Genomic DNA, 15,436 nt, shown 5'->3' with positions numbered 1-15,436 from the left:
AGTCTGTTCACAGCCATGCTATATTGTCTATATTGTTCAACCCATTTACTTTTCAAGTTGTTCTATAAACATCTAATTCTAAGCAGTTATTTCAGATTTTGATTTTTTTTTTTAATTTGAATGGTCTTACTTAGGCAATGACTGTTATAATGCTAAACAAGATGTGTGGGTAACCACTGCCACACCCTGAAGTACTGGGACCTTTGTGATGAACCTCTGCCTCTGGCTGCTGCATTTGTTATATGCAGAACAAGGAGATGTTGCACACAAGCCTGTGAAATTCTATGTTAATAAATCAAGAATCTCTTGGCTACTGAACTCACAGCTCTGTTCTCTAGTTAGTTCACAAGTATTTCATATCAAAGGGATGCAAATGTGAAGGTTTAGAAATAAAGGAGTAGCTCTTTCAAATTTGAAGCTAAATAAAAAGTCTGACAAGCAATACCATTAACAATCTGTATCACTTTTACCCAGTCTCCTCTCTTGAAACTTAAGCACAACACTACACAGTGGGATCCCACTCTCACCACTGCTTCAGGTAGCAGATTTTGCTCAATGATACAGCATCTACAGAAACTGCATTACAGTATTTAATGGAAATGACCCCATTAAAATAAATTCAAACAGCTATTACAAACAAAACATTCCTCACTTTCCATTTTTTTTCATCACTAGGATGTGGAAACCTTCTGCCTTCTTCACTACAATCCCATGATGCATGGCACACTCACATAAATATATCCTTGGAATTCCACTGGAAACAGCTTCATGCTAAAGCTAACCACTTCCTCATCTCCTTTGTGAAATTATATACCCACACTGAAGCACAGAGGGCACAGTGATAGGATATAAATTACTTCCATGGGCCATACAAGAGATAGGATAGTTCTCAAAAGTGCTCACCTTCCTAACTTGTCACAGGCCACACACTCACATGAGAAGAAGCCACTAGCAGGATATCATGTCAACCAACTCTATTGTTTCAAAATAGCCAAATTGTTTTAGATTAATAATGACTTCTTTTCCTCCGCCCTAGTGAAAATGGATTCTTGTTTCAGTTCTAGATCACTCCTGGCAAGTTGGCTGGGAATATGCAGAACACAATGTACACCAGACACCAGCACACTGCTGCCTTCCTGCTCTGAGCTTTGTCATCAGCTTACATGAAAACAAGCACAGACCCATCCCACCAAAACTTGTTTTGTTCAGTTTGTTTTTGTTTCACAAGATCCTTCAGGGGAAACAATCTGGTCAAAAATCCAGCCACAATTCAAAATGTTTATATAAAAAACACTTGGGGCTGAAATCTGGGGGAGCAATATTGTAAAACACTGGTGTTTTTTGTTTCTGATTTGCTGTTCTTACTCAATGTTCCGGTATTGGTATGAGCAAAGCCAGACAAAACCCCAAGTGTTAGTTTAACAAATGTAATCCAGATACAATGGGCTAGATTTACAGACCAGCCATGCTTGTTCATGGTGCAGCATGAAGATGCACGATGATGTTGAGCATAATAGCCCCAATTTAGAGCTGCCCTGAGGCCTCTTCAGAGAAAAAGAACATCCCTAGCACAGAGGGCCTGCTGACTGCATGCAGAGCCAGCTCCATTTCTTTGTTCCTACTTGTCTCAGGATAGGAATCATTCTAAGGCAGACCAGCACAAACCTGAACAAAAGCCACCAGGATAAAGGGCTGCAGTCCCTGAGAAATAATATTTCTCCCATATCCTCTAGTCTTTCCCATTTTCAGCTGATGTTGAACTGGAGCAACCTCTGGAGATATTAGGGACATCTTCCTTTGCTGTACCTTCTCAGAGGTTATGAGAGACATTCGTCCTGCATCAACTCAGCACTTGCAATTTTCCAACTGGCTTGCAAAGCACATGGTAGACACAACTCTAACTCCTTTACAGTTAAACTCAGCTGTCTTACAGAGCACATGTACTTCCCAAGTTTGGTTTTTTCTGACTACAGTAAAGCAACTACAAACCTAAAGGCAGACAATGCAGCTCTTATTCCTGGGATTTCTTATTTGCAGCATTTGACAATATTGAGTGAATATGTATGTCATCTGCCACTAATTTTATTTTATTTTTTAACAGAGCATAAAGAAAGAACATAAGAACACAAAGAAAGTTTTTTTCTAGTAAGGTTTTTTTTGGTATTATTACTTCACTAGCTAAAGTCTTTACCTAGCCACCAATCTGGGACACACTCATTCAGCAACAAGGGACAAAAGATCTTGATAACCCATTGGTAAAGGCTGACCTTAAATATTGATCCTAAATTGTTAACTCAAACAATAAATCTGGTTCTGGTTCTCAAAAGCAACTATCAATAGAGCTGAAAGCTGTTACTTTTAAAGAATTATGTCCAGAAAGAAAGGCACATCCACATCCTCTGCTGTGGATCACCCTGTGTAATCATAAGATGTCAAGAAGCTACCACAAAAAGCTCTAGAATACTGTGAACTTGATTTAAAGCTCTTGCCAACGTTCCACTACATTTGGAAAGATAGATAAGATGCAGAAAGCCATAGAATCATAGAAAGCTTGGGCTGGAAGGAATTTTAAAAATCACCTAGCTACAATCTTCAGCCATGGGCAGGGATGTCACCCATCAGACCACACTGCCCAGGGCCCTGTGCAACCTGATCTTGAACACTTCCAGGGAAGGGACACCCAAAACTTCTCTGGGCAGACTGTTCAGTGCCTCACTACACTCTGAGTAAAGAACTTCCTAACTTCTAATCTAAATTGGTCCTTTTTTCGTTTAAAATGGTTCCCCCTTCTCCTATGGCTATCTGCCCATGCAAAAAGTTGCTCTCCCTCTTTTTCACAAGCCCCCTTAAAGCACTGGAAGGCTGCAATGAGGTTTCCCTGAAGCCTTCTCTTTCCAGGATGAATAACCCCAGTTCTCCCAGACTGTCTTAGTCGAAGAGGTGCTCCTGTCCTCTCACCACCTTCATGGCCACTCTGGACTCACCCCAGCATGTCCATGTCTTTCTTGTGCTGAGCTCCCCAGAGCTGAACACAGCACTCTAGGTGAGGCCTCATCAGAGCAGAGTAAAAGAGAAAAATCCCCTTCCTTGACCTGCTGGCCACACCTCTTCTGATGGAGCCATGCTTTCTGGGCTACAAGCTCACCCTGTTGGCTGATGTCCAGCTTTCCATCCATGAGAACCCTCAAGTCCTTCTCACAGGTTTACAGTAATAGTCATAGGTTTGATCATAGGTCATAAAGTCACAGATTAATGAATTTAGGTTTGACACTTTAGACACTAAACATCACTAAATTTAAGAATGTAAAGCTTTTGCTTAAGTCCAACACTGAACATGGAGATGAGCACAAACAGAGGAATTAAAAATAACACTATGAAATAACAATGAAAATGTCTTCAGTCCTTGTCTGCAAAGACAAAAACATCATGGTTGTACAGCTGCAAGGGATGTAATAGTGAAATACAGAATGTAAGACTGTAAGTCTTAGAAATCCAGCGGGGGCAATCTCAATTCCTCCTGTCTCTGTTAACTTCTAGAAACTTGCTTTAAGGCTGAATTAATTGTGTAACTCACTGTACTATCTAGAGTATTGTGTTTTACCTTGTCTCTTCTCCTGAGGAGACAATAGATAATTACATTCTTTATTATCTTTTTTTTTGTTTGTTTGGTTAGCTTCCAAAGTTCATAAACAGAACATAAAAAAGGATCACTGAAGAAAAGGTTGTTATTACACAAGGGAAAATTTCCCTTATTTCATCTGGTCTCTTCTTTGTTTTCAAAGATTTTGGACCAATTAATGCTCTACCCTTTCAGAGACACAGGCTTCCTAAGCATAAAAAAAAAACAAACAATGTTGCAAATAATGACAGAAAGTGTTGCAAACTAGGATGCAATTCTCTGGGCAGTACAGCAAAGAAAATTGTTTGGTAAGTATTGCCATTCAAAAAGATTTTACCTTTTAAAACAGAGAATGAATTGTAATTCTACTTTCAAATGCTCTAAACAAGAATTACACGTTTCCTGGAAAACTAGATATGAGCAAAGAAATGCTACAGAAAGCAGCAGGACATTTGCCAAGGCTACCAAGCCTTCTGTTCTTACTGAAATTGAACAGTATCTTATTCGTTTTTCATCTCATTTGCTTCTTCCTCTATCACGCTTGTCTGCACAGGTTTTCTTGTTTGATAGCATATTCCCTCTTCACTCCACTTCTGGCTTGGTTTTAATTCCATGATGTCTCTCCATGTCTGTCACACGTTTTCCCTACATGTGAAGTTTGGCATTGTCATCTACCATGGTCACCATTTTCTGCCTTACTTATAATCTCTTAAAAAAAAAAATTAGATTGGTTCCTCTTTTTTTCTTTTTTTTTTCCTTGCAAGTCACACTAAAAGTGACTACAATTCTACAAACAAGTTACAGAATTTAAGCAGAAAATTGGCAGATGCTTTCTGACTGCATATTTATTTTGTGGGTGGGACAAGAAGAGAGAGTTCTGTGAATTAACAGTGATTTTCTTCAATATGTGTCAATGATTAGCTTGTGTGGCATGCTACTACCATGGAGGCCATCTGATTTTGAAAGTTTCAGGTTGTAAGTTGCTTACAATGCTGAAAAACAATAATGAAAATTCTACTTCATTTGCAATGCCCTGAGACATATCTGCCTACGGCTGTCTGATGGCTATGTTCTTCCCAGGGAATGTTTTAAAGTAGATTGCAGTTTACAAATAAATATCTAAATATAGACATGCAAAATTTCATTTTTCTAAAGCAGTTAAACTCCTCTGGATATGAAGCTGAGGAATTTACCCTTCTTGGGCTCTAAATCAATGATCAAAAGGCACAAAGTGTGAGCCTGGATATGCAGTCAGAAAACTGATATATACTATAGACTCGAACTTACAGCTGTTCTGAATACCAGGGCAAGGAGCAAATCCTCCTGAGGAGATTAAGAACTTCCAATTTATCAGTTTCTTATGAATGAAATATTAATTGGAAGCACATTGACAACAAAGAGATGAAAGAAATTGATATCACTTAGTCTCAAAGTCTGATGAGCAAAATATGAGGGGTTAGCCCAAACGGGAATCTCATTCCTGCGGCCTTTTGGGACATTAGGCAAGACAGTATGCAGACCTGAATTCTCCTGTCTCTGAAAACAAATCAACAGTTCAAAGATTTTTGTTACACAAGTAGCCCTTTTACCAATTTTTAACTATGGCAACTAGTTCTTAATTTTTGAAACTCCACCTATCTATGCTGCTACTAAAATTAGCTTTTTTTTTTTTAGACCTGCAGCAAACTTACTTGTTGGTTTGTTTTTTTTTCTTTCCAAGTAAGCCCTTTAAAACTGACAAGCTCGCTGTTATTCATTTGATAGTCATGCTCTTTATCGTGACTAAGAATATGCAGTAAAGAACAACATTAAAAGAATGTAGAAAAAACAATTGCACCACTTTGCTGCAGGGCATTTTTGGTGTTTGCAAATCCCAGAACTACAAAAAGAGGCTGGAACAATGTAATATTTTTTCCCTATTTCGAACGTAACTTTTGTGTGTGTGCAAGATGCAACATAAGCACATTGGTGTGATGGAGTCCCAAGAATAGCACTACACTCACAAAGACACAGACAAAGAATTGAAGAAGCTCCTCCTAGGACAAAAACTAGTTGTAACTGAAGGTAAAGAGCTGGCACAGCTTTCCAACGTTTTAGTACCAGGTAATCACATGCATTATCTATATTTGATTCCCAACAAAATGTAAGACAGTCAGATGAAGAAGGATATATTAGAGACATATAAAATATCAATATTAAAGATGATCAAATCTTCATGGGTATTCTTACTGCTATTCAGCTTGTTAGTTACATCTGCATTCTCCCTGTCAGATTTAGCCTGGTATGGCAGAACAACCTGACAAGCAAGAGGCAGTACTTAGTAATTACACAGTTGTGCTTCTTGTTTTCACATGTACAAGGCAGGATAAGCCTTAAGGCCAAATAACAGGTACTGAGGTATTTTTAGGAAAAGAAATATTAGAATTCATAAAACTTTTCTTTTACACATGGTGTGTTATGATTAAGATATGCTTGTTGCCTGCCTGACCACACAAAGGAAAGCAGCTTCTCTTTTTCCCACTGGCATCAGTAACAATACTTCCTGTGACTTTGGTACTCTGACCTTCCCTCAGGGGAAAGGTGTTATAAGCCAGAAAGGTGGGGGTGTGGCATTACTTTTCTGCTGTACTGCCAACACTTGAGCACAACAACTACTTCCCGGAATTCTCTCCATAGGCAAGGAAGAGCCTCAAGAAAGATTATCCTCACCTGGGGTCAGAAGAGAGCTTTGTAAGCTCACAATTAACTGCAAGAAGCTACTATTGGCTATTGCTTTACTCAGCATAATCATTAGAATCATCTGAGGCTATCCATGAGAGAACTGAAATACAAAATACTTCCAGTGAGTAGAGGGAAGTAATGATGGACAGCCAAGTAATACAATCATTGTCATGAGCAGAGCTAATGAATAAGTCATGTAAGGCAATTTTTTTTCCACCCAAATGCCTCAGAACCAGTTCATGATTTAGTGAATGGAATATCTATTTATCAAACCATATCTATGAGTAACTTGTAGTATCTACATCTTCACATATGTGGTTACAAACATTTTGTCCTCAGTATCTATCCTGTACTTGTCAGAGTTGTTTCAGTATTTTAGGTTTTTTTTATTTGCATTGGTCAACCATGCATTTTATATGCCATGGTTAGGGCTTTTACTAAGCTGTATATGATTTTCAGCAGCTAATCACAATCCACTAGAATAATAAATTTAGTAGAGAGGAAAAAGATCCAAACCTGTACAAAATACATTAGAAGTTAATTTGTTATGGTACTTTCTGAACTATCCCACACACCTCACGTAACATTCTGCAACATCACATTAATTATGTTACTGCTTTCACTAGCATGTTATCTCTTCACAGTATCTATGAAGAACTATAAAAATAATTTATGAAAGGATGCAGTGTCTTCTAGAAAGATGTGAAATCCAGCTATTACTACTCAGTTGTGGGGAATTCAATAGAGTGAATTCAGATTTTTAAATACCAGCAAACATTGAGAGATTGTTTGGTAACACACAGCTAGCAGATTAAATAACAGCTCTATAAAAGCAAACAATTAATGGTCTTAGCCTTTTTCTTACAAAATACCCAGAAATAAAGAAATTATCTAAAATTTTCTGATGTTTTCTGATGTGAGAAAAAGTTTAAAAATTCTGCAATTTGCAAAAAATAAAAAGCCATTGTGAAAATACTATTAGAGTTATTTTTGCTGTACTAACGCTAAACAAGTTTACTCAGAAAAAATGGTCTGTTCTTCCAGAAACAGAAAAGTAATGAATTAGGAGCAACACTATGTGCCAGAGTACATCAGTCATCTGAGATATGCTGCTGATTCAGAGCACTACAAACTGTGGCAAAGTAACAAAAATAAGACTAATAGGGAATACTTAAAAGAATTTTCAAACAATGACAACAGGATAGTGAAGTGCTGCATGACAAAAAACTTAACTACTCACAGAGATACAACAAAAAGAAGTATTCAAACAAACCTGTATGTTGTGGATGGAAAATGAAGAAAAAGAACAGGTGAACAGCAGCTTGGATCAGTGAACATTACGTGTTAAGAGGAAAAATTGAACCCCTATTAAAACCTACAGTGTTTTGGTACAGCATTATCATGTGCTTATTATTCAACTTCATTAAATTTCTTGGATTTCTTATTGTATTTTTCATATTTCAACGAGAGAGTTCTGCAATCCATTTTTATCACAATGTAGTCATTACAAGCTGAATTTCAACTTGTTTTACATAGAACAAGTACTGAGTTGTCTCTGGAGAACTGTGTTGCAATTTATCTCTGCAGTTTACTTGCATCTTATTTTATCTCTCACCTCTGATACTAATCAGTCATGGCTGCAGGTCAAATCTTTTCGCATTGGAAGCAATCACAATAACCAATCCAGAAGTAAACCAGTCTATAATGAAATTCACTGCCTAGGGCTAAACATAGAGCTAACATGTGTTTAACAAATCAAAGCTTGTATTTATCACTTGCCACTGTTTGTGTCTTTGCCTGTTGGAGGGGAAAAAACAATTAAGAAGCTGTGCAGTAAAGAAAGATTTATGAACAGCCAATTTCTTTTCAGATTTGTTGGTCTGATACTTTGGCAAAATTCGGGCTGCATATCATGCCATTACAGAGTAGCAAAAGATTTAACAGAAACCATTGATGGGTGAATCCATTCAGAATGCAAACATCATCACTGCAAGTCTCAGCTGAAAAATTTACATAAGGCCGAGAGAAGTGCAACTGATGTCACTTATGTTTGCAGTTAGATTTTCTAAATTCCCACTGAATTATATGGTAAAGAATTGAAATCCTGAAAATGAGTACTGTTTCTCACCCTAATGGCTAGTGAAGCTGAAAGGCTCCTGCATACTTCCAGAAAGCAAAAATTCAGGGTTTCCACTGGGTGGGAGGTGATGGTCCCTCCTAGGGTCCCACCATGTGCAATGCAATGTACAGTACCAGGCTCCCCAAAAGCATCCATCTGCATGCATAACCATGCAGCCTCACCAGCCTAGAAAGGTGATTATCCTTTCCTATAAAGATACAAACACAACCATAGAATCAACTAGGTTGGAAAAGACCTCTGAGATTGAGTCCAACCTATGACTGAACACCACCTGGTCAACTAGACCATAGCACTGAGTACCACATTCAGTCTTTTCCTTAAACACCTCCAGGGACAGTGACTCCACCACTCTCCTGGGCAGTCCATTCCTATGTTTAATCACTCTTGCTGTGAAGAAATTCTTCTTAATGTCCAACATAAACCTTTGCTGGCACAGCTTAAAACTATAACCTCTTGTCCTGTCGCTGGTTACCTGGGAGAAGAGCCTGCACCCCCCCAGCTACACCCTCCTTCCAGCGAGTTGTAGAGAGTGATAAAATCCCCCCGAGCCTCCTCTTCTCCAGGCTAAACATCCCAGCTCCCTCAGCTGCTCCTCATAGGACTCACACTCCACACCCTTTTGTCCCAAACTCCCCTAAACCACAGATATGTAGAAAACTTTTCATGTCAATTTTTTATAACCAAGAGACTCGATTCTGCTCACTGTTATGATTTTACTGACTATGGTCAAGTTTTTCATGATTTATATTCCCTCAGTGTAAGATTAGTCTCAGTGGAGAGCTTAAAAATGATGAAACGAAAGTCCTGTTTAAACAACCAAAAGTAATTCTAAATAGATTACAAAATCCTTCCTTTAAATTCCTGAGTGACAGGATTCTGAAAGGAATGGCATTATGTGTCAATATCATCCCCTCTGCCAGTGAAAACTAGTTGAAAGTTCATGCAGTATTTCACAGTACATCATGTAGTAGTGGTTTTGTTTTTACTTAGAAAGGAAGGTTTGTTATAATGAAATCAAATAGGAAGCTGAGTTACACAAACAGCTGAATGGCTTGGATTGATCTCTCTCTATTTGCACAAAGTGAAGCGGCATCTTTTGTTACAAGGCACACCCAGATCCTGATACCACATTTGGTGTGAGATACTTCCTGTTTTTTACTCTAATACTATGATATCACAGTCATGCTGGGATATTGAATTTCTGTGAATACAAGCATAAAAAGTGCCTCCATTTCCAAGTCACTACTGATTATTGCTTTGTCATAGTCATTAACATTTTTTCAAAAAAATGTAAAAATAAGAATGAAATGAGACCAGAGTTAAAACTCTACTACAACATTAAACTACCATGCAGTATAACGTACTTCTCTATATTTAAGCACCTTTCACTTGCAAACACAAGACATTGAATCAAGACTGTGCTTTGGATTGAGGCAGTTTAAAGTATTTTCAATAATAAAGTCTGGCACCAAGAAAACTGTACTCTGAAGCGAAGATCAAACAACCAAGCCACTGTTCTTTTTGGCTTGGGTATTTTAACATGATCATACCTCTTAGCATTAAAGTTGGATCACTTCTTTAAAACTGGAGTTAAGTCTGAACTTCTAATGAAGTCATCATTATTTTTAATTTCTTGTTTAGGATGATGAACCTGTAAATATCATCTGCGTGATGACAACCACAGAGTAACATTTTGGGAATAATGTCTCCAATGCCCACAATGCCCCTACCAAAACTTGTCCACAGTGGGCAAGTTAGGCAGCAGCTTGCCTCCCCATCAAGCACTAACTTGACATATTTAATTATCTGCATGTCCTTCATCAGTGCAAAACCCAGTGACTTCATGTATTTCTCCAAACATAGCACAGCTAATTCACCAAATCCCATTTTATGATTGGTTTACCAGAAAGGAAGAGATAAAATTATCAACATAAAAAAAAAAAACCAAACAAATTGCAAGAAAAACATTAAAAATGGGTCACTGACTAATGGGACTCCAGCCTGAAACATGCCAAGCCCTAATTTCCACTAGTTTTGAAAATATAAAAGATTAAAGAATCTAAAATCAAAGGCTGTACTGAAATGGACTATTCACTGCCTCAGACTGTGGCTATAGATAACACTGAAGACTATACTTCCAGACTTCGCAGAATCCTGGCAAATTTCTCTACTTTTCACAAAGTTTCAGCATTGCAATGTAGGGTGTAAGGCATAAACTGAACATATCCATAAGTCATATTGTTCTCCCATGAGAGAATGTCCACGGCCAGAGGCTCTCTGTGTATTTTCTCACTTGTTCAAAATGTCTGTGCTAAGCAAAAAAAAAATACATCATTGTTTGGTCAATGCAGAGATACTATTAGCTTTCCTTTTGCAAACGTATTTCCTTTGCATCTCAGAAAATCTGTCACATTTACCTTTGAAGCAAAGTTACACTGGTCAATTCCCTATGAAGCACTCTTCATTAATAATTTCAAACATCCTCATTTTCTATCTCATCTATGAGAATACCACTACTTGGCCTCTGGAGATTATATTATTTCGATTCCTTCAGTACTATATTGTGACTAGAATAATTAACTTCTGGCTTAATTGTTACTAATGACTGGACTCTCTGCCCAGGCTGTGTGTACAGCAGAAATGTTGGAGGGAATCCTCAGCATTTCTACTGGTCTTGCCCCAGTGCTCTGGCAGAGTGCAGGGGAATGTCTGTGCAGGTAAAGCCAGTCCCTGTGACTCTATAGAACCACAGCACAGGCATGCACTAGCTGTGCTTGCAGTTTGGCCATACTGCTCAGTCTTTCTATGACCCAGTGAGAAGGCTTTTGATGTGAAAAAGAGGCTTTTGTCTCTGTATTAATTACAGAGTATAGTCTTTGCATGATTTTTGTGGAAATATCCTTCTCTATTCTTCCTTTGCCAATCTGTTATTAAGAACAGGCAGCCCGTGCTATTAGACAGCCAGATAAGATATGAGAGAACAGACCGCTCGATTAATGCAAAAACACGCAAAGTGATATCAACCATTTTGTCCTTTTGTGTTCTGGCCCCTCTTGACTGAACTAGACCTCACCTACGAAGGCCTCAAGACAAATAAGCAGCCTGTCCTTCCTTTTGTGCTTAAGCCTACAGTCTTATTCCTTAAGCAAACACCAACACTGCTTCATAACTGGGTCATGGACCAGAGCAGAAACCTGTCAAATTCCCTTTCCCACTGGCCTTTGTATTTCAGGTCCAAGCACCACCAAGCTGGCAGACTAGTGCTGTCTGTAATGTAACTTACAGAGAACTAAAAACCAGTCTCTAACATTGCTGAAAAATCTTTCACTATGAAAAATAACAGTCTTTGCATTGTTTGGACTATGTACTGAGCAGCTTCTTAGCGTGAATAGCAGCTTATGTGGTATCACCCGACACCGTAAAGCTCACATATTTTTATACATGCTTTCTTGTTCCAAAGAGTTATTTCCTATTTCACTTTGTTTTCACAGTAGGTGTAGGAATACTAACTGCTTAAAAGTGTACTTCATACACTACAGCTGAATACAGACCGAGCACCAGGTGAAAGCATCTGCACCTCTGAATGCAAGCCGTGCTTTTAAAAGCACTCAAAGAAGTTATTATTCCTCACCAGGTTTACTTCTTAATAGTTACTCACTGAAGTGTGATTTATATGATCATCTATCTGCATATTTTCATGCTTATCTAGGAAACTCCTTACTTCTCTGCATTTGCATGCTAATTCATTTAAATATAGATCCCTCTTCAATAGTTCAGATCAATGTTGCATTTATCTCCTCTTCAAATTTTATTCTTCTATCATTTCACATTTTTGAAGACACTCTAGATTACTGAGTAGGGGTTTTGAATTATGTTTGCTAAGGGTGTAATTCTGCCAGTCTTACTCTAATTGTTTTACCTCAGACACAAGGTCTTAGATTTCAAGGAGACCAGTTGCAAGGTAACATACAATATGCAGTGAGAGTAAAGATGATGGATTTGGGCCCTGACTGCTTCCCTCAAGAGGATTTGCTGCAATGAAGATATTTCTGCTTGACAGGTTTATTATTTAACATGCAATAATTTAAGATAGCAATGCAAACTTTCCCTGCAGTTCCACACTATGGATTCAAAACCAATATGGACTGAAATACATGAGGAGGGAAGAATGGATTTCTCAATCTGCTCTGTTTAAATACTATTCACTTTTTAGCATGGAAAGCACATTATACCTGTTTAAAAAGAGAAAACCATTGAATTAACAGAACAAGTTGCCTATAAATACCTATCTTACCTTTACATTGAAAAGGTAAAACATTGAAAATTAAACATTGAACATTGAAATTAAACATTGAAAATTTTTTTACTGAACTCTGTAAAATTTAAACACATAATTTGCAGGATTAGAGTTTAATTATGCAGATAAATATTTGTAGATTTAGGAGATGAAAGGTGTCCCATTAAATAAATAAACAAACAGTAATGTTAATTAATAGCATGACATTATAAACAACTAATTTTCAGTATTAATCTAGAAATTAATTTACTATCATATACATTTTGGCTCTGGTTACAGATATCACATTATCAACCTACTTCATGTTAAACTGTGAAAGTTATTCTACAGTCTAGTAATAAAGTCTGCATTCATGGATTTGCAAAGATAGGATGATTATAAAACCCATGATAAGAGAAAAGTATTCTGATAAGTAATGATTTCCTGGAATATCTAAAGATAAACCAGGTAAAATTAAAAAAATGTCAAAATATTTTACTTTAAGTTTTGAAACTCTTGCTGAACATGGCAAAAGTAACATAACAGCAAATAAAAATGAAAAAAATTGCACTGCAATGATTGTAGAAGTATTGCTGATGTTCCTGTGCTGCTGACTGAATCTCTGTGTGTGAACGAACCAGTCGTCTTTCATTCTGCCCAACAGGAGAGATTTCATTTCTGTCTTTGACTTCTGAGGTTGGAAGGCAAAGGAAAGCTGAAGCTCTTGAAGGTAGATTTGATTTCATTAAAAGGGTATTTTGAGATTAGTAATGACACTTTTAACAGAAAATGTATTTTAAAAATCATTTTACTTTTGCCTCTGTAATACAGACTTAAGGGCTTTTTTATATTTCGAGAGTGAAAGTGTAGAGAAGGAAGTTTTTCTATTATGTTTCTGCCTTTCAACGAATTGTTAAATGATCTCATCAATATATAAAGCAAGTTACATGCTGGCAACTTGTGGCTTATAAGCAGTAAACAAAATATCTCTGCTACTTTTATATATTTCTTACCTTCTTTTTTACAGGTTGTCAAGAGACTTGACAACTGATGGTCTGCAACTGTCTGGGATTGGCTAATTGATTGCGAATCATTCGTTTCAAATGAATGTTTTAGAATAAATGGAGAAGCAGAAATCTCATCCAAATTATTCTGGAATAAAGAATGCTGGTTTAGGCACATAAGAAATTTATTGATTCCACTTGCTTATGATAACTTACAGCTGTGATCTCATAGAGAGCAACTTGTTATTTTCCAAGACTCTCTGAAGCATCTAATGCTAGATTTAAGTTACACAAGATTCTTGTGGCTTTCAGCAACACCGATTTAGCACCCGTGTCACAAACATTTGTTTACTTTTTTCCATTTAACTTATTTATCCCCTTTCCTCATGCAGTTAAATCATAGCATGCACTGTATGCTGATTTCCTCTCATAGTTAATTTGTATCTTTAGAAAAAGCTATAGGAAGGTATTAATCTGCTTAACATTTCTAAGTACATCATCCAAGGGATTTTGTTTTTTTAATCTTACATATGCTCAGCAGAGTTACTGGCAAAAACTGTACATTTTCTCCATTTCATCCTTTCAACATCAAATGGTAAGCAGCAAAAATTGGATCAGACTTCAAAGACTATGCTGTGCTCCAAGTCACAGAGCGACTCCTCCATTTCACATATTGAATTCGAGCAGGATATCAAAGTGCTACCAAAGAACCTCAGGTCCTTACTAAAAAAGAGTCTCTAACATCTGTAGAAAGTGAAGTGCACAGACAAATCACCTCAGGGAGCAGCTAGCATTTATTCTCAGCAGCAAATTTCCAGCCTTTTGATTCTCTTATTCACTGTACCTCCCTGTCTCTCTACAGAACTAAAGTTCTTAGCAAGCAGGCTTTTGTCTCAAAGACTTCAAAACATCACTAACGGTTTCATGTTCAGATGGTTATGCCAAGCAGACATGAACACATTGCAGAACTGTGGACTCAGGAATTTGAAGTTATAATGGGATGTTGTTTTAGAATATAAACTTAGTAGTACCTTTTTAGTTTGTTTGTCAAGAAAATCAGGCACCACGGGAGAAGACTGGTTACTGGTTTGCTGCCTAAAAGCGAAGAAAAAGAAAAAATTTAGTTTAAATACTGTAATTTCTTCACTCTTATAAAAGGTTTACTGGCATACACACTTTTTTTGTTGATTTTCCCTTTTCTCCCTCCCCCAATTTCTAAATGTGCACATACAACCCATTCAGAAAAAAAAACCCAGACCAGTCCCATTTCCTCTTATAAGAAAGTGCATACTGTTAAATACAGCAACAGGTTATAAGCAATGAATTTGTCATTAAAAATTTGTGTGTCTGTGCAGATGTGTAAAATGAGTTTACAATAATTTAATGAAATTGAAGTAATGTATTAATTTGCTAAGATTTTATATTAATTTTTTTCCCAGGGCTGTGAAAAGCTATTTTCACACAATTCAAACTTAGACACTCGAAATCTGATGGATGAGCAAGAAGTGAAACACATGTGCTCTCCCCTAAAGCCATGTGGGTTAAAGACAGAGCAAGAAGTAAGATGTCTTAAGATTCTTTGGCTATATCTGTTACTATTTTACCATCACATTATGTCTCCATAAAAATATTAAAGGCCAACTCCTACTTCATTAATGCTGATTAAAGTAACATAA

At 37.2% G+C, this 15,436-nt stretch overlaps 1 protein-coding gene across 4 annotated transcripts in view; it reads right to left on the bottom strand.

Moving 5' to 3' along the window:
- Positions 1-15,436, bottom strand: part of MYO3B (myosin IIIB) — a 191,731-nt gene that overhangs the window by 29,466 nt on the left and 146,829 nt on the right. For all 4 annotated transcript variants that reach the window (XM_063162107.1, XM_063162108.1, XM_063162109.1 and 1 more), the window contains 2 exons: positions 14,792-14,855; positions 13,770-13,908 (listed from right to left, as the gene is read on the bottom strand). In XM_063162107.1, the coding sequence (XP_063018177.1) occupies positions 13,770-13,908; positions 14,792-14,855 (203 nt within the window). The remainder of the gene's footprint in view (positions 1-13,769; positions 13,909-14,791; positions 14,856-15,436) is intronic.

This window comes from Melospiza melodia, chromosome 8 (genome assembly GCF_035770615.1).
Source record: "Melospiza melodia melodia isolate bMelMel2 chromosome 8, bMelMel2.pri, whole genome shotgun sequence".
Classification (NCBI taxonomy): domain Eukaryota; kingdom Metazoa; phylum Chordata; class Aves; order Passeriformes; family Passerellidae; genus Melospiza; species Melospiza melodia.
Note: the sequence above shows the minus strand (reverse complement) of the source record. Positions and strands in the feature narration are given on the sequence as shown.